The sequence below is a fragment of the Salmo salar genome, chromosome ssa13 (genome assembly GCF_905237065.1).
Source record: "Salmo salar chromosome ssa13, Ssal_v3.1, whole genome shotgun sequence".
Classification (NCBI taxonomy): domain Eukaryota; kingdom Metazoa; phylum Chordata; class Actinopteri; order Salmoniformes; family Salmonidae; genus Salmo; species Salmo salar.
In genome coordinates this window covers 33333634-33357486 of record NC_059454.1, presented here as the reverse complement: position 1 = coordinate 33357486, position 23853 = coordinate 33333634, and the positions used below count along the sequence as shown (strand labels likewise).

At 41.2% G+C, this 23853-nt stretch overlaps 2 protein-coding genes across 5 annotated transcripts in view; one reads left to right on the top strand and one right to left on the bottom strand.

The window, feature by feature from the left end:
• The window catches only part of LOC106567295 (protein kinase C and casein kinase substrate in neurons protein 1), a 76624-nt gene extending 71294 nt beyond the window's left edge, over positions 1-5330 (top strand). For 3 of the 4 annotated variants that reach the window (XM_045693158.1, XM_045693157.1, XM_014136439.2), the window contains 5 exons: positions 1445-1565; positions 1825-1937; positions 2119-2160; positions 2938-3170; positions 3689-5330. In XM_045693158.1, coding sequence (XP_045549114.1) covers positions 1445-1565; positions 1825-1937; positions 2119-2160; positions 2938-3170; positions 3689-3798 — 619 coding nt within the window. In that variant the 3' untranslated portion in view covers positions 3799-5330. The remainder of the gene's footprint in view (positions 1-1444; positions 1566-1824; positions 1938-2118; positions 2161-2937; positions 3171-3688) is intronic. The other variant, XM_014136438.2, reaches the window with a different exon arrangement.
• Positions 5331-6973: 1643 nt separating this feature from the next.
• Positions 6974-23306, bottom strand: LOC106566918 (SAM pointed domain-containing Ets transcription factor). The gene is made up of 5 exons (XM_014135522.2): positions 22785-23306; positions 14555-15018; positions 10853-11050; positions 9883-10065; positions 6974-9327 (listed from the first exon to the last, which is right to left on the bottom strand). Exons 2-5 carry the CDS (start codon positions 15003-15005, stop codon positions 9149-9151), a joined length of 1011 nt encoding a protein of 336 aa, XP_013990997.2. The 5' UTR covers positions 15006-15018; positions 22785-23306; the 3' UTR covers positions 6974-9148.
• Between the last annotated feature and the right edge of the window lie 547 nt (positions 23307-23853).

Genomic DNA, 23853 nt, shown 5'->3' with positions numbered 1-23853 from the left:
GCCCACCCACACCCTGACCTAACCACATAGAGAAACAAACCCTCTCTCTCAGGTCAGGGCGTGACAACAGGCGTGCCATGTTTGTACCTAAGAAGACTTGAGGCTGTAATCGCTGCCAAAGGTGCTTCAACAAAGTACTGCGTAAAGGGTCTGAATACTTATGTAAATGTGATATTTCAGTTTTTGCTTTGTCATTATGGGGTATTGTCTATAGATGGATGAGAGAAAAAAACTATTTCATCCATTTTCGAATAAGGCATTACGTAACAAAATGTGGAAAAAGTCAAGGGTGTCTGAATACTTTCCAAATGCACTGTACAATGAAATTGGTATCATCTACACAACATCAAATCTGCCTTGAAAAACTATTCTACATTAGTGTTGCTAATACAGTCAAAATACTTTAATTACAGCATTGATCTCTAAGTGCTTATCTGCATAATTTTTAGTTATTAGTTGAGTGTATGGATTATTTTAAACATCACATTCAGAGGAAATCTACTCCCAATGTGCTTGATTTATGTTGTCGCTTTCATTACAGTTAGTTTCAAATAGATAAATCTCAACACATTTCAGTCTTTCGGTCACAACTCCAATTACGCCGATGATGCAGTTAATTACATTTCAGACAAATTCCATCATGTCAGAGTGAATGCTTGTTATATTCTTGGCTGTGAATCAAATTGCATGTGATACAAAGCCAGGTTCCATGGTGATTGGAATAAGAAGTTCATTCAAGCTGTTTCCTGGGTGTTTGGTCTTGGTTTATGATTAGTATGGAGGATGAGTGTAGGCTTTTATAGTGTGGTATGGAGTACTAAGTGCACTGGCCTTTCGGACCACAGTATTGGTGTAACCCATAAATCAACCATAGACAGGGTTATGGTAAGCTAACAACTACAAACCCAGCCTCAGCTTCCGGTAACACACTCATGCAAATACAGACAGCTTGTCTCAGTGACAGCAGTAAAAACAGAAACATCACTTGTAAATTGTATGTGTTTGGAAGAATTTGAATCGTCCATTTGATTGTCCATTATAGCATCTTACGCCTACATTTTTTGCAATATCACCCATGAAATGTCATCATCTGTAGGGCTTGACTGTCAGTTATTCTGTGTTTTTGTCTCCACCTTTTGGTGGAATAATGCCATCTATCGGGACTCCACCTCATATCTCACTACTCCAATTTGTATGCAAATGTGTTGTCTGTATTCTGTGTAGCCTCACCTGATGCTAGGAATGGGCCTGAATTACCTTGTCTTTGAACCATTCAACTCTGTTGTTCTGAGTGCTGGCGCTTCATAAACAACTAGAAACCCTCCAGGAAAACAGCAGCATCAGCGCTGGACAGTTTTCACTGGCAGCCCTACTGTATTATTGTCCCTTAAACAGGCCCCCCCTCTCTCTGCGTGTTACAATGTGCTCTCTGTCCTCTCCCCAGCTATGGCACGGTATACAGAGAACTGGAGCGCACCATCCTGGCTGCCAACACACAGGAGGACCTGCAGTGGTTCAGCAACCACCATGGCCCTGGCATGCATATGAACTGGCCCATGTTTGAGGTACTGTGCTGCATTACTTCAACATAGTTGTCTGTTCAGGAATATTTACAACAACATGTAGGCTACCTGGTTCAGGTATTCATAGACATTTCTCCCCAGATACAAGCATGCATTTTTAATAACACCGTTCAGTACAGTTGCTTTTAGTTGTAAGATTGTTGATTTACTGACTGATTTAAAAGGAAAAGTTAAATGCCATTGGCCAGATCTGAGTCTCTGCTTCAGTATAGACGTATTTATCATCTGCTCTGCCTTCCAGGACTATAACCCAGATGCCGCTGCTGTTGTTAAGAGGGAGAAGGTGCAGAAGCCGGCTGGGGCCCCACCGACCCCCAGCACTGACCATGTCGCACCCCCTGGAGACCGCGGCAGGTGAGAGGATCACTCCACTGGTGAAACTACTACTGACAAAAACACACACACACACACACACACACACACACACACACACACACACACACACACACACACACACACAATGACATGCCAGGGTTCATCAATATCTCCCATGATGACATACCAATTGTTTTCCTGTCTTCCTTCAATTGATCAGCATCAGCGCTGATCATGTGGCACTGCCTGGTGACCGTGGCAGGTGAGAGGACCACAACACTGATCAAACACTACACACACCATCTACTGCCACACACCATCTACTGCCACATCGGGACCTACCCTAGTCAAACCATTTAAATGTCATCAAACACTACACACACCATCTACTGCCACACACCATCTACTGCCACATCGGGACCTACCCTAGTCAAACCATTTAAATGTCATCAAACACTACACACACCATCTACTGCCACACACCATCTACTGCCACACCGGGACCTACCCTAGTCAAACCATTTAAATATCATCAAACACTACACACACCATCTACTGCCACACACCATCTACTGCTACACCGGGACCTACCCTAGTCAAACCATTAAAATGTCATCAAACACTACACACACCATCTACTGCCAGACACCATCTACTGCCACACCGGGACCTACCCTAGTCAAACCATTTAAATGTCATCAAACACTACACACACCATCTACTGCCACACACCATCTACTGCCACACCGGGACCTACCCTAGTCAAACCATTTATATGTCATCAAACACTACACACACCATCTACTGCCACACCGGGACCTACCCTAGTCAAACCATTTAAATGTCATCAAACACGCGGGATCTAACATGCCTTTTTTTACAGTCTCCATTTAATTAACTGGATATATATTGATTATATAGATGTCTTTCATTTACTCTGTTAATTACTGTTGCTCTAGTCTACAGTAGTCATGTTTGTATTTTCTATGAAATTCTCCCGATCAAACCCATGTATATCTTCCTAACCCTTCTGTTGCAGTGTGAGCAGCTATGAAAAGAACCAGGCCTACTCCACTGATTGGTCCGATGATGAGGCGCCTGCAGCCCATTCAGGCGGTGAGACCAATGGGGGTGGGAATGAAAACTCCTTTGAGGAAGACTCTAGCAGCGCTGGAAAAGGGGGTGCTGGGACCGGGACTGCGTCTGGGGTCCGGGTGCGTGCTCTGTATGATTATGACGGACAGGAACAAGATGAGCTCACCTTCAAAGCTGGTAAGCAACGACAACACTTCACCATCTTTGATGTCTCTGGATTTGGCTACGATGTATTTCCAGTTTAACCCTATTCTTGGCCCTAAGATTTGAGTCCAACAGTGCAGTTTACCTCAACTATCAGTGCCAGATGGCTTATTATGGCCAAGCTGACTTGATAGGGGGGTGGAGATGAGGTCACGGGAAATGACCTACTATCTCTGTGCATTCCATTCCAAAGCCACTTTATTCCCAGAGGAAGATTGTAGTGGTTAGTCAATAATGGCCACATTCTACTTCCTCCAATTACAGGCACCTGCTAGTCATTAGCAATTGTCTTCTGACTGTCCCTATATTACAGGGTGTTAGTAGGGCCTTCCTAACAACATGATGCACATCCTGCCTGATCTTTGCGAACAGTGATGTGATAAAGCAAACAACAGAGATGTCCGAATGTACTATTGACCATGATGTTGTTCAGTCATGGAAAGAGAATAGAATGCATGTTGATTAAGGAGATGTACATATGTTCTTCACAGGTGATGAACTGACCAAGACTGAGGATGAAGATGACCAAGGCTGGTGTCGAGGTCGCCTGGATACAGGCCGAGAGGGACTGTACCCGGCCAATTACGTCGAGGAAATTTAATGACCCCAGAGGAGGAGGATATGCCATTGGAGGCAGCTCGGACTGTCCCATCCAATGGCACTGCACAGAGCCAGAGACTTACGAACAACACATCCCTTGCCCAACAGATGCGCCAAGCAGTCTTGACTAAATATAATCTTAGTAACGTAAGAAAAGACAATATATCAATATTATATTTATCCAGTATTTGAGGTGGGGAGGACTTAAACACTTAAACAGGAGCAGCATTTATGCCAGTCTACACAAACTCAAACAAACATTGAGCCAATGCAGGGACACATTTTGCATATCTGTGCTGTGTTTGATATAAAGATCATGCAGTTGATGTAAAATAAATTTGCACTACATTCTCCTATAACAGTGTGACAATAATGTAACCAATTATACCTACCTACCCGTTTAACCAGAACAAGCTACTCAGCCTGCATTGTGTGTATATGGCGCCATTTTGTGTAGCATTTTCAATGCTATGTGTTCAGTCCTCATGTTTACATTGGGAATGCTGTTTATTGTTAAAAGTACCACAAAATGTATCATAGATTTTATTATTTTATTTTTTGTGATTTGGTCTAATCCCTTTTACCAGTGTGTTCATTGCTACACTATGTGTTTATCTCTGTTTCTCTGTTGGTTTCCTATAGCAGAATGTGCTATGCAACAGGCTTTCCCTAAACCTCCAAGCCATATTAAGGCTACAAGATGCAACAAATCCGCTGATATGAAAACCAATGCAGAGGATCAGAGTTCACCATTAGACACAGAAACAGCATTGGAATAGCACCACAAACTTGTGTCAGACTTCATAACCGGAAGTGGAGTTGGTGTATATACCTTTTTCTCTCTTCCCATCACCATCCTTGAATCATAACATCTCATTTCAATTCATTGCAGGGTATATCTACAATACCTGTTAATTTCAATTAATTGCAGGGTATATCTACAATGCCTGTTCATTTCAATTAATTGCAGGGTATATCTACAATACCTGTTAATTTCAATTAATTGCAGGGTATATCTACAATGCCTGTTCATTTCAATTCCTTGCGGGGTATTATCTAGAATACCTGTGAGGGGAATTCTGTATTTTTGGGGTCAGTGGGCATGATATTATCACCAGCTTGCTTATATTTTATCTGTCAGTGGTAACTAGAAAGATTTGATTGTTCAGGTGACGTAATCAGGCATATTAACTGTAAATGTAGTTGTTTTCAGGATATAAAATGAAAATGTGGACATGTAGTTGTAGGGGCCTGGAAGGAGACATGCTGTTTTTAACTAAACATGTTGTATTCCACTGTCATAGAGAACCCTACAAGGCAAAAAGCACTTATGAGCCCATTCCCCTAGGGGCCCAATTCTGACTTAGGAAGTGTACGCCCTTTCCTACACATGCCTTTCCTACGTACTTCTCAGTAGTTGGTATTCAGACTAACCTTATGAAGGTGCGCAACAGGCTTTGCAGGCGTGGTTCCCTTGTGCGTGCTGAATACATTTAATTAAACCGCTAATAAACCCTCCCACTTGCTGGCCAACTGATTTTCTCTGGGATTTTTCATTCAATAGGGTTTTCAGTACATTTATCTTAAGCCATCCCTTTAAATACGGTGTACCTTTAATTAGAACTTTGACGACAGACTAGAATACATCTAGAGAACGGGTTCCGAATATAGGGATCAATGAAAGAAAGCCATCTAAATATATGCATATTCATCTCCGTTTCAGCACCAGCTGGTATATTTAAAAATTCTCTGATCTTGTAGATTATGTAGGCAAATTTTAAGGGTTAGGAAAGTATATATGAATCATAAAAAAACAGGTTTGGAAAGCCTTTACACATGAAATATATTGATGAATAAAAAATACAGTGGTTTGATTTATCCTGAAAGATGTCATATTCAAGTTCAATCCATGAATTAGTGGAAGGTGTATGAGGTTTGAACAATAGTCCTATAAATCTAGTCTAATTCTCACTAATCATGGAACTGTTGGACGATGGTCCAGTCGTTGTGAACCGTGCGCCAGGCTCCAGGTTAAACCTGCTACGTGTGGTCTGAGTTCCAGAATGATTCACATAGGCTACATGTCCCAAATGATTGCACAACGTTAGCCTAATATGATCCACTAATGCTAGCAACCCTCAGGAACAACTACACAGAGGAGACAGAGGAAAGAAAGGTAAACAGAATGGAATGGAATGGAAGGAAGGATGCAAAATGTAAGCTACAATTTTCTTTTTTACTGACACTAAAGTGACAGTTTTATAAATGTATGTAAATGTATGTATACTGACGGTGGCTCCCGATATTGGCTAATATTTAACATGATACAAATTGTAAAATAAAAAGGAGAAAAGCCTGGGTATATAATTAAAACATTCAAATGCACAAACATCATCAACTAGCCAGGTTCAGCCCTACAGAAGCCTATAGCGTGGGTCTCCAAATTTCATCCACGCAAATGATGAGGGCACACAATTAAAGTTCTAAATAATGACAAAGTTAAATGTCATGTTCATATGATTTTCAGTTTGCTTCCATATGACTGGTTTCACATTCGTCTCCTGGGATCATAAGGAAAAATCATCTAAAACAATTGCTATGTGTATTTATAATCCCCTTCTCCAAACGGATTACTCATTTACCTAGCTCTTATCAATAGCTCTTATCAATTTAAACATGGCAGTGCATGGATAATGCTGTTATTTCTATCTAGGGAAAAAATTGATGCTTTTTCCAATTGGAACTGGCAGATTCGCTACAGTGTCAATGTAGTGGAATTATTAGGGAATTAGGTCACGGTCAGAATACGGCGTATCTGTAGACACTCCGCCGTCACGCCTTTGTTTCTTAGATCTCTACCCCGAACCAATAGCAGGTGAATAGCATGCTATTCTCATGCTTAAATTCAAGGTCAGAACAAGCATAGAGATAAAAGTTCATAAAAAGGGAACTATGTTTCATTTACGCGCACTTAACTCGGGTCGGAATCGGCCCCCTACTGAGCCAAAGAATGACCGAAATCTGAAATGCATAAAACTCTTTCCTCATGCAATAACTCACATATCACATAACCCTGTCATGCAACTAACTGCTACCTGTTGGCTCAGTATTTATTTGATCATTCAATAGTTGATCCACAGGGGGGAAGACAAGAGCATACCACAGTGACTACAGTATATCAGAAATCCTTTATTTGACAGAAGTAATTAACTCTACTTTAGATTTCTCCTGGTAGTATACTTCACATGCTCACACCTAACTCAGCCCCTGCTTTAAATACACGTACTGTATATACAGAAAATACTACAGTACTTGCTGACAAATCTAGCTTATCAGATGTTGTCTGATGCAAATATTTTTGCCAATGGTGGACTATCTAAATCAGACATGCAATAATGTTGTGAGAGCAGAAAGCTTTGCACAGAACAGGGGTCATGGACATGAGGTTAAACCTCAAGTTTTATGTCATAGAACATTATTATATTGGCAAGATGTGTTTAGGTTATGGCTTCAGAGGAGATTTCACCAGGTCTTGGTATCACTGTTGAGAGAACACATCACCAGCTCACAAGTTATGTATCTTAGTGTAAACTGCCCAGCAAAAATAACTAATATCATCAAATGATCTTATAGCCTTTACACACACACACACACACACACACACCTCGGGTAGATATTTTTTGGGAAACAAAAATCTTTATCATCCAGCGTGTATGAGTTGTGTAACTGTAAAAAAAAAAATATATAAAAAAAATGCAAGTGATCAAATACTAAGACAAAATGTTGTGTCATACATGCAAATGTGTTACAACAAAATAACAGCAATGGAAAGCATATTAGGTAATAGGTACCATATCGTATGAATTGCATCGCAATGGAATTGTCAATGTACCATATAAGAGCGTGATGTTACCCCACGCTGTCAGATTTGTATATGATGATGTAATTTAAGGATTATATTCTATTGTAACTGTACAACTGTGTTGAGTTGGAAATTAAACCTAACTACATTGAGGCAGTAAAAATGGTGAATATGTAAATGCTTTTTTACGTTGATTTTTCTCTTCCTTATGCACACAAGAGGGACACGGCTCATGTTGTGAAACCCCTGTCTTAGCAGACGTGTGTATGTTTATAGTTAGTGATGTAATTTGATCTCCTAACTGGTGTAGTGCCTGTTCATCTTAATGTAACACAAGGTTCATTTAAATATGCATAAAGATGATTATAAGGATGATATTCTGAATCAAAGCTGTTGTGATGGTGTCAATATTACGATATTGGTTTGAAAGGGGAAAACAAGTTTGTTGAGAATACAAACAAAATGTTTTGTGTCCTGTGTGTGTTTTTTGAATGCATTTTGACTGTGCATTATGGGTTATGAAATGCTATGATTGTAGTCTTAGGGTGCTTGATGAAAAAAGGCTGCTTTGTTTTAAACACATTCAGTATTTAAACACATTCTTACACATTGTCATTATAAATATGCAATATTATATTCCAACATTTGTATGTATCCAGTCACTAAATCTCTGACACAGGTATTCGACTCTACATACAGTTCCTAGCACTTGAAATGTGGCAGTGGTATTGAAATGCTTGTATTACAGCAGTTCACTGTATTCACTAATTCTTATTAGACTGTATTCTTCCGCCAGGGAATGGGCACCGGAGTCAAATAATTTCAGTTCAATGAGATCTGTAATATTACAAATCTACATCAGGATCATAATTGGCCCTACTGTATGGGGTAAACTACTGTGACTGTGACCCAGGAAGTGGCCTTAACATTGGACTGCTACTAGAGATCAGCAGTGAACATATTCAATCCATTCTATAGTACATTGTATATTCACCATAGCTTAGTCCACTGTAGTTTCCTAAGCAAGCTTCAGAGAACTAATTATGTAAATCGTAACATTTGTAAGTGCTATGGGTTGTAAGGAGGGACATGTTGAAATGTAAATGGCACTAAAAAGAGCAACCATTACAAATGAAGAAATAAATAGTAGCTGATGTACTGGTGATTAATGTGAGTTCATAATCAAAGTATACAAACATATGGAATTGACATTTGTAAAAATGAAATATTGGACAATTAATATTAAAATTGTTTCAACAATATTGGAAATGTAAAACATTACATATCTAATGCAATGTGACAATAAATTCCCATATGCAATCAGGTTACACATAAGAATATTGAAATTAGGCAGGAGTGCACAATGCAGGAGGCAGTCTATACAGTGCATTGTTAATGCTGGAGCTAAAACAGCAGTTAGAGGCTTTTTTCAGTTGTCACCAGTCATCACCACTCGTGTTCTCCTCTTCTGGCTGGCTGCTCAACAGTTTCATACAGGGTGGACAAACTGATAGACCAGTCTCTGGGACACATCAGGCTTGCGGATGATGCCCTTCTTGTAGTACTGTCGGATAGAGCGACTCAGCTTGTCGTAGTTCATAGCTGGACGGTTCTTTCTGAGGCCCCATAACCTGGCTACATGAGCCGAGTTTTCGATTTTGAAGATACCTGATGATTAAAGGAAAAATAAAATGCAAGAGATGGAACATTTCACTTTTTTCAGCAACCAATGGACAATAAGCCCCAAATGTTTAATAACCCAAGTCAGTTCACATGGCCAAATGTTCTCACCCTTACAGTGTACATTTTAGGACACCCTCAGCTTTAAAGCCCCCATCCAGTCTTTTTATTTTAGCTTTTAAATCATCACTATATTTTTAATAAATTAATGTCTGTGTCTATTTCATAAAAATATAAAAAGAACCTTTTGTCATTGAAATGCTCAGTCTGTGCCTGTGGGCGTGTTTATAGGAATTTAAATATATCTACATACACCGCCCTGATTGGCGCATCGGACCGTCTTGAATCTAGAGTCTAGAGCCTACCCTTTCAAAGGAGGAATCATATGCAAAATAAAAGATGACTGGTCATTGGTCAGAATAATCAGATCAGATTGTGATGTCATGATCCAGGCCAAAAACTCTATCCCACCTGAACAGGCTGAAATTCCAGGCTACACCATACACCTGTCTGGACTCCCCCCTCTTTCCCCTGCCCACTCACCTTTCTCCTTGTTGAGCCAGCGGATGCAGCGTCCATAGTTGTGTGGCTTGAGGAGCAGCTGTCTAAGGAACTGCCACAGGTGGATGGGCTGGCTTGAGCAGGATGAGTCAGCCTCTGGACACGTCTCCTCAGCACCATGTAACTTGGTATCTCCTGGTGTGCAACACTCTTTCATGCACGCAGCTGTGACAAAAACAACATTGAACAGGATTACGCATTTGTTATCTCAACATATGACTAAGAAAATATCTGAAAACTACAGTACTATCTATATAGTGAATGAGCCAAGGCTTTGGCTTGTGGCTATAAAACATTCAATAATTTTCAATGGAATGACGCACACCATAAATTAAATATATGCCATATTATAATATAAGCGTACAAAACATTAAGAACACCTGCTCTTTCCATGCCATAGACTGACCAGGTGAATCCAGGTGGAAGTTATGATCCCTTATTGATGTCACTTGTTAAGTCCACTTCAATCATTGTTGATAAAGGGGAGGCGACAGGTTAAATAAGTATTTTTAAGCCTTGATACAATTGAGACATGGATTGTGTATGTGTGCCACTCAGAGGGTGAATGGGCAAGACAAAATATTTAAGTGTCTTTGTACGGGGTATGGTAGTAGGTGCCAGGTGCACCAGTTTCAGTGTGTCAAGAACTGTAACGCTGCTGGGTTTTTCACACTCAACAGTTTCCCATGTATATCAAGAATGGCCCACCACCCAAAGGACATCCAGCCAACTTGACACAAGAGTGGGAAGCATTGGAGTCAACATGGGCCAGCAACCCTGTGGAACGTTTTCGACACCTTGTAGAGTCAATGCCCCAGCAAATTGAGGCTGTTCTGAGGGCAAAAGGGGGTGCAACTCAATATTAGGAAGGTGTTTCTAATGTTGTGTACGCTCAGTGTATATATACCACAGTCTGAATAACAGATTCGTTCAAGGTTGTCAGTTGCCCTACCTGATCTCCAGATGTCCAGGTGAGCAAACAGCAGGTCTCCACATTGCATTGAGCGCTGCCTGAAGTCCTCCTCTGTCATGGAGCACAGGTCCTTCCCACTGAGCTCCTGGAACACCTTTCCCACCTGGGGTAGTCTGTACAGGTGCTCTGTCCACAGCAGCCACTTCTGGACGTTCCCACAGTTCCACTCCATGGGTTCTGCAGAGGCGATGAGGTACATTGTACTGTATACAATTTCTGAACTGATATTTGTCTTTCCTATGACAGGTAGTGAGTGAGTGAGCATGTGAAATGAGGCATGTGAAATTCTGAATTGTCAACAGAGGCATTTGCACAGGGCGGAGAGGCCCCAGACACTTCTGTCATTGGGCTTAGCCCAGCGTCAGAAGTATTAAAGTTTCAAGTTTCAGCGCCACGTGCACAGCATACAACAGCTGTAAAACAGTACAGTAAAATCCTTACCTTGAGAGCTCTTTCCCAACAATGCAGTGATAATAATAACAATAATAATAATAATAATAATAATAATAATATACTGCTCAAAAAAATAAAGGGAACACTTAAACAACACATCCTAGATCTGAATGAAAGAAATAATCTTATTAAATACTTTTTTCTTTACATAGTTGAATGTGCTGACAACAAAATCACACAAAAATAATCAATGGAAATCCAATTTATCAACCCATGGAGGTCTGGATTTGGAGTCACACTCAAAATTAAAGTGGAAAACCACACTACAGGCTGATACAACTTTGATGTAATGTCCTTAAAACAAGTCAAAATGAGGCTCAGTAGTGTGTGTGGCCTCCACGTGCCTGTATGACCTCCCTACAACGCCTGGGCATGCTCCTGATGAGGTGGCGGATGGTCTCCTGAGGGATCTCCTCCCAGACCTGGACTAAAGCATCCGCCAACTCCTGGACAGTCTGTGGTGCAACGTGGCATTGGTGGATGGAGCGAGACATGATGTCCCAGATGTGCTCAATTGGATTCAGGTCTGGGGAATGGGCGGGCCAGTCCATAGCATCAATGCCTTCCTCTTGCAGGAACTGCTGACACACTCCAGCCACATGAGGTCTAGCATTGTCTTGCATTAGGAGGAACCCAGGGCCAACCGCACCAGCATATGGTCTCACAAGGGGTCTGAGGATCTCATCTCGGTACCTAATGGCAGTCAGGCTACCACTGGCGAGCACATGGAGGACTGTGCGGCCCCCCAAAGAAATGCTACCCCACACCATGACTGACCCACCGCCAAACCGGTCATGCTGGAGGATGTTGCAGGCAGCAGAACGTTCTCCACGGCGTCTCCAGACTCTGTCACGTCTGTCACATGTGCTCAGTGTGAACCTGCTTTCATCTGTGAAGAGCACAGGGCGCCAGTGGCGAATTTGCCAATCTTGGTGTTCTCTGGCAAATGCCAAACGTCCTGCACGGTGTTGGGCTGTAAGCACAACCCCCACCTGTGGACGTCGGGCCCTCATACCACCCTCATGGAGTCTGTTTCTGACCGTTTGAGCAGACACATGCACATTTGTGGCCTGCTGGAGGTCATTTTGCAGGGCTCTGGCAGTGCTTCTCCTGCTCCTCCTTGCACAAAGGCGTAGGTAGCGGTCCTGCTGCTGGGTTGTTGCCCTCCTACGGCCTCCTCCACGTCTCCTGATGTACTGGCCTGTCTCCTGGTAGCGCCTCCATGCTCTGGACACTACGCTGACAGACACAGCAAACCTTCTTGCCACAGCTCGCATTGATGTGCCATCTTGGATGAGCTGCACTACCTGAGCCACTTGTGTGGGTTGTAGACTCCGTCTCATGCTACCACTAGAGTGAAAGCACCGCCAGCATTCAAAAGTGACTAAAACATCAGCCAGGAAGCATAGGAATTGAGAAGTGGTCTGTGGTCCCCACCTGCAGAACCACTCCTTTATTGGGGGTGTCTTGCTAATTGCCTATACTTTCCACCTGTTGTCTATTCCATTTGCACAACAGCATGTGAAATGTATTGTCAATCAGTGTTGCTTCCTAAGTGGACAGTTTGATTTCACAGAAATGTGATTGACTTGGAGTTACATTGTGTTAAGTGTCCCCTTTATTTTTTTGAGCAGTGTATATTATTAGCATAGAAGTCTTATTTATTAGCATAGAAGTCACAACGTCGCATAAAAAAGGGCACCCTACAGTAAATGGTGACCTTTACTGTTTTGTTTGCTTTCCTATAAGTAAGATCTGACAGTGGATAATGGGGTATTTCAACTGTGAGACTTTTCTCAGTGCTCTTTTATCCTTATTCTCTGTCATTCTACAGACAGTGACAGGTCACATGTTTAACTGTTGTGAACATGACAGGCCCTGAGACTGATAGAGACATGAGGTCTATCCCTTTTGGAGACTATTCAGACCTCTTGCCTTTTTTCACATTTTGGTAGGTTACAGCCTTATTCTAAAATTGATTCAATCGTTTTTTTAAATCTTTATTAATCTACCCACAATACTCAATAATGACAAAGAAAAAAACTGTAAAAAAAAAAACACAGAAATATCACATTTACATAAATATTCAGACCCTTTACTCAATACTTTGTTGAAGCACCTTTGGCAGCGATTACAGCCTCAAGTCTTCTTGGGTATGACACTACAAGCTTGGCACACCTGTATTTGGGGAGTTTCTCCCATTCTTCTCTGCAGATCCTCTCAAGCTCAGCCAGGTTGGATGGGGAGCGTTGCTGCACAGCTATTTTCAGGTCTCTCCAGAGATGTTCGATCGGGTTCAAGTCCAGGCTCTGGCTGGGCCACTCGAGGACATTCAGAGACTTGTCCCGAAGCCACTACTGCGTTGTCTTGGCTGTGTGGTTAGGGTCGTTGTCCTGTTGGAAGGTGAACCTTCACACCAGTCTGAGGTCCTGAGTGCTCTGGAGCGGGTGTTCATCAAGGATCTCTCTCCGTTCATCTTTGCCTCAATCCTGACTACTCTCCCAGTCTCTGCCACTGAAAAACATCCCCACAGCATGATGCTGCCACCACCATGCTTCACTGAACCAATCAGGTTCTTGGTCACTTCCCTGACCTGGGCCCATTTCCCCGATTGCTCAGTTTGGCTGGGAGGCCAGCTCTGGGAAGAGTCTTGGTGGTTCCAAACTTCTTCCATTTTAGAATGATGGAGGCCACTGTGTTCTTGGGGACATTCAATGCTGCATAATTGTTTTGGTACACTTCCGCAGATCTGTGCCTCGACACAATCCTGTTTCAGAGCTCTACGGACAATTCCTTTGACGTCATGGTTTTTGCTCTGACATGCACTGTCAACTGTGGGACCTTATATAGACAGGTGTGTGCCTTTCCAAATCATGTCCAATCAATTGATCTCATAGCGAAGGGTCTGAATACTCATGTAAAGAAGGTATTTCTGTTTTTTATTTTTAATACATTTGCAAAAACCTGTTTTCACTTTGTCATTATGCTGGTATTGTGTGAAGATTTCTGAGGATTTTTTTTTTTTTTAATCCATTTTAGAATAAGGCTGTAACGTAACAAAATGTTGGAAAAAGTCAAGGGGTCTGAATACTTTCTGAAGGCACTGTATGAAACAGTAGCATAGTTTACAGCACAGTAATAACAGTAATAATAACCGTAATACCATGGTAACAATATGGTAACAAATTACAGGCACACAATAACTTCGTAGTTAAACAGTTTTCCTACCTGGGGTAATGTTGAGCAGCTTGCAGGCGGTCTCTATGTCCTTCATTACCTCTCCCAACACAATGCTCTGGACCTGCTCTAGACAGCGTTCTTCCACCTGTCCCTCTAGCCCAGAGGGGACCTCCAATCCCAGGCTCACCCCCATGCCCTGGCTGTCGATGACAGGGCACTGCTCCAGGGGCTTACAGGGGGGCTCAGGGGGTGCTGCCCCTTTCTTCTTCAACAGCCACAAGCTGTCTTCAGTGAGGAGCATGTCAGAGCAGGGCAGGAACACCCCTTGCAGGCTGCGTTCAGGAGCGGTGTGTTTAGGCACACTTATCAGTCCACGGGGCGGCTTGGTGTCCTCCTCCTCCCAGGCCCTCAGGGCAGACACACTGTAGGGGTAGTCATTGAAACTCATCAGGGGAAGGGGCACTGTGCTCCCCACGCAATCACAGCCTGGACTCCCCATAGCTTCAACAGTGCTGGAGATCAGAAAGGAAGACATTCATCAGGCATGTTATATAAAGGGATTTATACAGGATACACAAAAATATCCTTTCCAAAAGGTCTCAAAACAATAGCAAACTTGATGGCAAACTATTCACATATCGACATAACAAATGTAAGGTGTAAGAAAAGTGCTTTTTTTATCCTGTCTGGTGAAAAAAAATCAACTGTCATCCATGAGTGACAATTTCTAATTAGAATTTTCTAGTCACTTTGTTGGACTGGCTTATTTTCCTTTTCAAGTTCACATGGCAAGCTTTTCCCTCAGACAGTGCTGTCTTAATGCGTCATTGAAACCATATCCAAATGTCAAAATATTAAACAGTAGTAATCCTAAAGCAAACATGACATTTCATTAATGTTGTTTGTTCTGTTGGTACTTTCTTTGAAATGTTCATAAAAACAACACTTCATTATGTAGAGTAGCACGTTTGAGTATGGTGTGTAAGAATTTCAAAGGGCTGACTTTTTGTCATGTTATCAGTAACCTCTTCCCCTAGTCAGAGCTATAGAAACACTGAAAGGCACTGCACAACCAATGCAGACGCTGCTTGGTCAATCCAACGTCTGCACTGGCCGAGCAGAATTTACGGGGATATGGCCTCTGCAGAAGTCAAGGCATTCATACTTTAAGCGCTTCGCGGAGCAGAAGTGAGGGAAGTTGTCAAGGAAGTGTTCTACTGTCAACCAATCATGTCAGTGCGGAGCTATAAGGAGCCCTCTACATTGTTACAAAATGTGAGAGGCACACAGCGATGCAGTAAGGAGCTCAATTTGGCCTTTACGTGCCGCCAGAGGCTCCGATTACATCACATCCTCCACATGGAGCCTGAGACCACACTTACAGATCAAGCATAAATGGGCTTTACCCTAACGCTACAAGTGACAAATGACAGTTAGTTTGATAGTTGGTTCTGTGAGATTATACAAAGGGTGCGTCTAATCCTGAATGCTGATTGGTTAAAAATGGATTCCAGATGGTGTCTATTCCACAAATTACCACTGGCTAAATCTATGATGTTAAAATGCCTATTCACTCTGTTCCATCTGACTGCGCAATCCACTGTCTCATCAGCCCAGCCAGGCAACTTATAAACTTGAGCTCCACTATAAAAAGCATCTAGACATTATCTCACATTTCTTTTAGACTAACATTTAGTTTCCAACAGTGGAGATTTGTATAAGCCTTGCTGTCTGTCTCTCCGACATTTGCAACATTGTTTCAATATTCAAATTTGATCTCCAGCTGTCCCATAGTAATGAACGTGTCTGGACGAGACAGACAGGCAGACGGCTTTTCTCAGACAGTCAAAATCATGAATCTGCTGGCATAATCTTTATGGATGTATGCAAATGTCAATAGAAAACAGGTCAAACTAAATGAAGTGCAGCCAGTTTGCAGTCTTTCCAGCTTTAGTTTGAAGTGATTGTGTTAGCTGTGTTGTTGGCTAGGTCCTCTGAACAACAGTGTCCTGAGAGAGAGCACATTTTCTATGCCAGACGAAATCACTCATCATTAGCTCATTGTTATGGATGTATCCAAATAAATGTCACTAGGAAACAGCTTAAACAAATGCAAATGCAGCTACTTTGCTGTTATTCTGGCTGCACCGTTTGACGTGATTGTAAATTAGCCGTAGTTTCCCAGATAGCAATAAGAACATTGACAATAGAACAAGGGACTGGGTCACGTCCATAGATACAGAACAAAAAGATTTAAGACCGTGTCGCGTCTCTGGCAACCGAACCGATAGAACAAACTACCAGCCGGCTTGGCTAGCAACCTTAGATTTGTGTCGGTACTATATATCGTGGAAGGATGAAATAGTCTGAATAAATTCATAAAAATTATGTTTTTAATGAAAATATGTAAATTGTTATTTACATTTTAGCAGACACTCTTATCCAGAGCAATTAGGTTTAATTGCGTTGTTCATGGACACCGGCTTCTCAGACATTATCACTTAAACACAAGGTAACAGACATCATGTAATGTCAAGACTGGGTGCTAATGCATTAAATGATACTACATGTGAGTATACTGACATCCAGTCTATCCATTATAATCACTGGGTTAAGAGGTGATAATCTAGGGTGAAGTAAGTAGCATTGTCCCATTAAAAGCTAGAATCCTTAATTGATACAATAACAAAGTGGTCACCTGCCCTCTGTTTTGGTTAAAAAGAAAACTGAGGGATGGGCCTGGAAGAATGTAACCACTTTCAAATTCATAGACAGAGCTATAGATGCAAGGACTGACCATCCATGATATCAAAATAACAATTTTAACCATGTTTTGAGGCTATACAGCACTTGTTTACCTTTATATTGTTTACAAACATTTGATTAAAACAAGATGATATTTTGGGTTCTGATGGGGTAAACTCATGAGACATTTCTGAGTTATATTCTTCAAGAATCAATGGGAATACAGTGCATTCGGAAAGTATTTAGACCCCTTGACTTTTTCCACATTTTGTTGTTAAAGCCTTATTCTAAAATGGATGAAATACATTTTTGTCATCAGTCTAAACACAATACCCCATAATGACAAAGTGAAAACAGGTTTTTAGAAATGTTTATAAATGTATAAATAATTTAAAACAGAAATACCTTATTTACATAAGTATTCAGACCCTTTGCTATGAGACTTGAAATTGAGCTCAGGCGCATCCTGTTTCCATTGATCATCCTTGAGATGTTTCTACAACTTGATTGGAGTCCACCTGTGGTAAATTCAATTGATTGGACATGATTTCTATATAAGGTCCCACAGTTGACAGTGCATGTCAGAGCAAAAACCAAGCCGTGAGGTCAAAGGAATTGTCCTTAGAGCTCCGAGACAGGATTGTGTCAAGGCACAGATCTGGGGAAGGGTACCAAAACCTTCCAGAAGGACAACCATCTCTGCAGTACTCCACCAATCAGGCCTTTATGGTAGATTGGCCAAATGGAAGCCACTCCTCAGTAAAAGGCACATGACAGCCCACTTGGAGTTTGCCAAAAGGCACCTTAAGACTCTCAAAACCTGAAAAGACCTGAAAATAGCATTGCATCGACGCTCCTCATCCAACCTGACAGAGCTAGAGGAGGATCTTGCAGAGAAGAATGGGAGAAACTCCCCAAATACAGGTGTGCCAAGCTCGTAGCGTCATACCAAAGACTCCCACGGGGGACCAGTACGAAAAAAATGTATGAAATGTATGCATTCACTACTGTACGTTGCTCTGGATAAGAGCGTCTGCTAAATGACTAAAATGTAAATGTAATGACTCAAGGCTGTAATCGCTGCCAATGGTGCTTCAACAAAGTACTGAGTAAATGGTCTGAATACTTATGTAAATGTCATATTTCCGGGATTTTTATTTCATACATTTGCAAAATTTTCTAAAAACCTGTTTTTGTTTTGTCATTATGGAGTATTGTGTGTAGATTGATGAGGGAAAAAACCTATTTAATCAATTTTAGAATCAAGCTGTAATGTAACAAATGTGAAAAAAGTCAAGGGGTCTGAATACTTTCTGAAGGCACTGTATATCAGTTCTTTTCAATCACTTTGGCACATTTTTCAGATGTAAGTGGTGTATTTTCAAAACTACAAAACTCTAAACTGATTCACTTGTAATGTCCCAATTCTTATGTTCAGAACTCTTGATTAGAGTTCATAAAAATAAAATGGCACTGATAGACATGGTCGCCTGGTTCCTGGCTTCTAAGCAACTTTGCAGTATTATTTTTTTGTGTGTGTTATTTCTCACGCTATATTCACAAGCATTTCTCTACACTCGCAATAACATCTGCTAAATATGTGTATGCAACCAATAAATATGATGATTTGATTTTCGTTTAAATACCATGAGAACATTTTGTTTAGCCATCAATACATCAAATTTACATTTACGTCATTTAGCAGACACTCTTATCCAGAGTGATTTACAGTAATGAGTGCATACATTTTTCATACTTTTATTAACTGGTCCCCCGTGGGAATCAAACCCACAACACTGGTGTAGCAAGTGCTGTGCTCTACCAACTGAGCAACACAGGACCAAATAATGATAGCCTCACCATTTACTAATTTTAACTACCTTTTAATCCAATAGCAAAAAATACAAGATACACATTTCTAGTATTTGACTATAACTTGACATGCAATTTGTTTTTGCAAACCGATGACAGGTTGAGACCATGTTAAGAAACATGTCAGTCTTACACTTTCATTATCTTTATACAGTACATACGTGGAACAAATGATCAGATATAAGGGTATTGTAGGGGTATTGTAAAGCAGTTGGCTACTGTAAAAATGTATATTTGTGTAGCAAGGTGCTGTGTATTCCATTTCTGCCCTATGCAACATTGTAGAAAATCACCTTTCTAAGTAAACTGATACAGCATCGCATGTCTCTCTCCTTGGCAATGTCACGGCTGTCGAAAGGATCGGACCAAGGCGCAGCGTGTTTGTAGTTCCACATATTTAATAAAGCCGTGAAACTTTTTCAATACACAAAATAACTGAATTTACAAAAACAACAAACTGTGACGCATAGAGAAACAAACACTACTCAAAAGATATTCACCCACAAAACCCAGGAAGAAAAACCCCTACTTAAATATGATCTCCAATCAGAGGCAACGAGGACCAGCTGCCTCCAATTGGAGATCAACCCAAAAAACAACATAGAAATAGAAAACCTACAACACAAACATAGAAATAGAAAATATAGAAAAACACAAACCCCCTGACCTACTCTACTGTAGAAAATTACATCTTACTAGGGTCAGGACGTGACAGGCGAAATGAATCAGCTCACAGTGTATCAATGAAATTCAGATGAGTGGAATATATTGTTATATACAACCCAGGTATTTTAGCAGTGCATTGTACAACACACTATAATTCCAAATGGTAGCACATAGTGCCTCTTTCCACTTTGAAATATTGAAGCACACTGGCTGATGGAGGACGATGATGTAGTATTTACAGCCACATCTATATATGATTTGGTTTTACTTTCGAACATAAATGGATTTCAGTTGATACATTTATGATGTAAAAATATAGAATTGTACAGTGTTCAGCACATATTTTGTTTTGCTGGTACTTTAACCCCTTTCCCCCCCAATTTCGTGATATCCAATTACAGTCTTGTCCCATCGCTGCATCTCCCCTACGGACTTGGGTGAGGCGAAGGTCGAGAGCCATTCGTCCTCTGAAACACAACCCTGCCAAGCCGCACTGCTTCTTGACACACTGCTCGCTTAACTCAGAAGCCAGCCGCACCAATGTGTTGGAGGAAACACCATCCAACTGGCGACCGAAGTTAGCTTGCAGGCACCCGGCCCACCAGAAGGAGTCACTAGAGCGCGATGGGACAAGGAAATCCTGGCTGGCCAAACCCTCCTCTAACCCGGACGATGCTGGGCCAATTGTACGCTGCTTCATGGGTCTCCCGGTCACTGCCGGCTGTGCCACAGCCTGGGATCAAACCCAGGATGTAGTGACGTCTCAAGCACTGCTATGTAGTGCCTTAGACCGCTACGCCACTCGGGAGGAAATTGATATGCGATTTTGATTCAGCAGTTAGCAGTTTTGAGCAGATTGATAAAGTGATAGTTAAATGTATTGTCAACAAATGAAAAGAAAATCATATAAAAATTGGAGTATTGTATTTTGAAAAGCAAATATGAACAGGTATCCAAATTGAAAGAGTGATTTGGTGCACGGAACAAGTGACTTTGAGAATTTGTTTGTCGTACTCAGTCAATTGAAAATGTGCTTAGAGTTTTGAAACATGAGCCATCTTGATGAACTGTTTAGATATTTGTACTTAGAGTTGTGAAAATTTACCACACACAGTACTTGCACCAAAATCATTGAAAAAAAACTGTAATTTATATACAGTAAGTTCATTTATATAAATGTCCACAATGTCATGCAATACTGTATCCATGATAGCTGAATCAGCACTTACAGACTGAGGCCCTGGGGTGTTTGGCTGGTTGCTCAGGTACTGGTGGACACTGACCAGGTTAAGTTTTTTAGGTCACCAAAACGTATTTGAGGTTAATTGCAAAATGAAAGTATCTGCCCTCACAGCATACTAGACAAAAGGTGGACAAAAAATAACCCAGCCCATATTCATGGTGTGAGTAACAGCTGAAGTGGAGGTGGCATTGTATCCTCTGACGTGCTGGTTAAACCGCAACCGCTCATAATACTGCCCTGGCCGTATTCACATATTATAAAATGATCCAGCAAATAGAAGGGCTCAGATGAAAAACTGTACATAAATTCAATATTGAGACTGTTGAGAAGTGCTGTGTCTCTGTGCACTAGAACCAGAATGTACCAACCTATGTATGACTTGTGCTGTATCTTGCTATTGACACTAAGGTGTATAAATGAGAGTATAGTGCATTTGTGTGATAAAGTGGGAAATGCATTTAGGTTTTTATTACTATTTAGTGCTTGAGGGGTTTTGGCTGATTGCTTATCATGTCCAATACTAAGTGTAACATAATTGGTGAGTTATTACAGGGAAGTTAAAATAGCCGGAGGACCAAATACTGTAAAGTGGGGGCCTTCTATGGGAAATGAAATAGTTCAATAAAGGGAAAGTATTGTTTGAGTATAACACCATGTACAAATCATGAATGTTTTAATAGTTTGAGAATTGAGATATATTCATTCTAATGAAGAAGGTAGTGTCTTACAATCACACTCCATCTTTATGTTTTCCTGGTGGGTATGTGTGCGTGTGTGACTATAGTATACATGTGAAATAAATACTTCTTTAGAACAAAGCACTGGGTTCAAAAATACACCTTGATAGATAACAATGGCTAAAGTGATATCAGAGGCATTCAGTCGATATGAAAGATATTTGGTCATGTATTACTCATTTCATTCCCCTACACATTAAACAAAGGGAGGGCTACTTTAAATTCACACCTATTTCTTTATCTAGATACTTTACTAGCATTAAAAAATCATTTCTCAGTGTGTGTGTGTGTGTGTGTGTGTGTGTGTGTGTGTGTGTGTGTGTGCATCTGTGTGTGTGTGTGTGTCGTCTAAACCTCCAAACAGAATTCAGGCACACATTCATGAGAAGAGGGTGGTTAAACACTCATTACACCTGTTGAACTGGTTTGGTGTCCCTTGGGGCCTGCTTAATAAAACGGAAAAACATTGCAGGTGTGTGATTAACCTGTGCGTACTAAACAGCAGTTTTGTGCACTTTCCATGGATGCAAGGAAAAACAAGGAAATGTCAATGCATCAAAAGGAAACAGACCATGTGAACTTTATATCCGAGGTGCATGAAAATGCCACGTGATTCTCTTTCTATCACCTCTGATATTGCAAAGAAAATCGGAGTGACTTTGAAATTGCCAAAAACAGTAACAGAGTGAAAAAGTGAATACAGTGTTTCCTTCAAACATTCTTCATCAGTGTCTTGATGACACTTTGTCCAGTACAACTGTGACCCCTTCTGTAAAGAGTGGCATGGTAGATACAGCACTCCAACAGTCCACTGCTACAGTGTAAATCCCTGTCTGAAAGTCTTCCTATCAAACTGGTTCCATAGTATGTTATCCTCAAGAATATAACTCATAGTAATCATACTGATCAACATCTCCACCATCCCCACCTTGCATAGTTCAAGACAGTCTACCACTTCATTATAAAAAAGATCCATCTCTATCTGTCCCAAACCCAGGCGTGTCCATAGACATACCTGGTCAGAGAAGCAGGCTGCTGATGGTGTTTGAGCTGGTAGACTGTCACTCTGGATATCTGTCTTCACGTCTGTCAATGGACTTCTTGTGCAGGTGCTGAAGAATTCCACAGTGAGTCACAATGCAGATGGGCAGAAGCTCAAGTCCCAAGCTCCTCTGGTGGTGGATGAGTTTAATATGTAGGCTCTCTTCTAGTGGTCTTCTCTGGTTGGCTGTTTCAGTCGTCAGGTTGTAACAGATGATTGTGGCCCTCAGGTCATGAGGCAATGATGTGTCAGAGAGAGAGAGGGTGATTAGGCAGGATACCTGGAGCCGTGCCTCAAACACTATCAGGTGGTCGGAGTGCTTTCTTCTGCTCTGACAGTGGAGAGAGAGTCCTCAGCTGGCTTGCTTGGTGGGGTGTGAGGCGAGGTTGTTGGTCATCATGGCCAGCCAGCCTTATCTGTGATAAAGTTCTCACTATACTGACAAATTCATGCCAGAGGGTGTGCGCGTAGGAATGCTTGCTTCAATGTGACTTCAGGTCATATTTATAAGGAGCTATTTTAACCTAGGTAAACAGTATGATGAATGTGGTTCTACCTAGCTACAGGTGTATGAGCAACTCCGTGACGACATCTGTAACTTCCCGCCCCTCTTAAGAAGAGTGGCAGTTAACTCTTTGCTGTCAGCCATGGCTTCTCATTGTAAAAGGATGAGTTTTCTAAATGTGCTCCCTTCAGTATTTTGATGGAATCTATACAACGTTTGTGATTTGTGAATAAAACAACATCCCATTGGCGTGAGAGAATTTTCAAAGATTTCTTATCACTCAAAGATTTACATAATGAACCAGGCTGCATTGTGTAAGCCAGGTAACACCACATTTGCATACCAAATGAGAAATTCCAATCTTTCTACTTTTTGTGATTTTAAGTGAAGTTGATTTTAAAAAAGGGAGAGAGTCGCAAACTCTCTATATACAATCGGGTCTGAAATTATTAACACCCTTGATAAAGATGAGCAAAAATGACTGTATAAAATACATTATTCAAATACTGAGCTATATTATCTGCTAAAAACCAAGGG

Bases quoted from the DNA above. Each gene is read 5' to 3' on its own strand.
- LOC106566918 (XM_014135522.2), bottom strand. From the start codon at position 15,005: ATGGGGAGTCCAGGCTGTGATTGCGTGGGGAGCACAGTGCCCCTTCCC. The intron at 11,051-14,554 runs GTAGGAAAACTG...TCGCCTCTGCAG, and splicing joins GCTGCTCAACATTACCCCAG to AACCCATGGAGTGGAACTGT. The intron at 9,328-9,882 runs GTGAGTGGGCAG...TTTAATCATCAG, and splicing joins CTGGCTCAACAAGGAGAAAG to GTATCTTCAAAATCGAAAAC.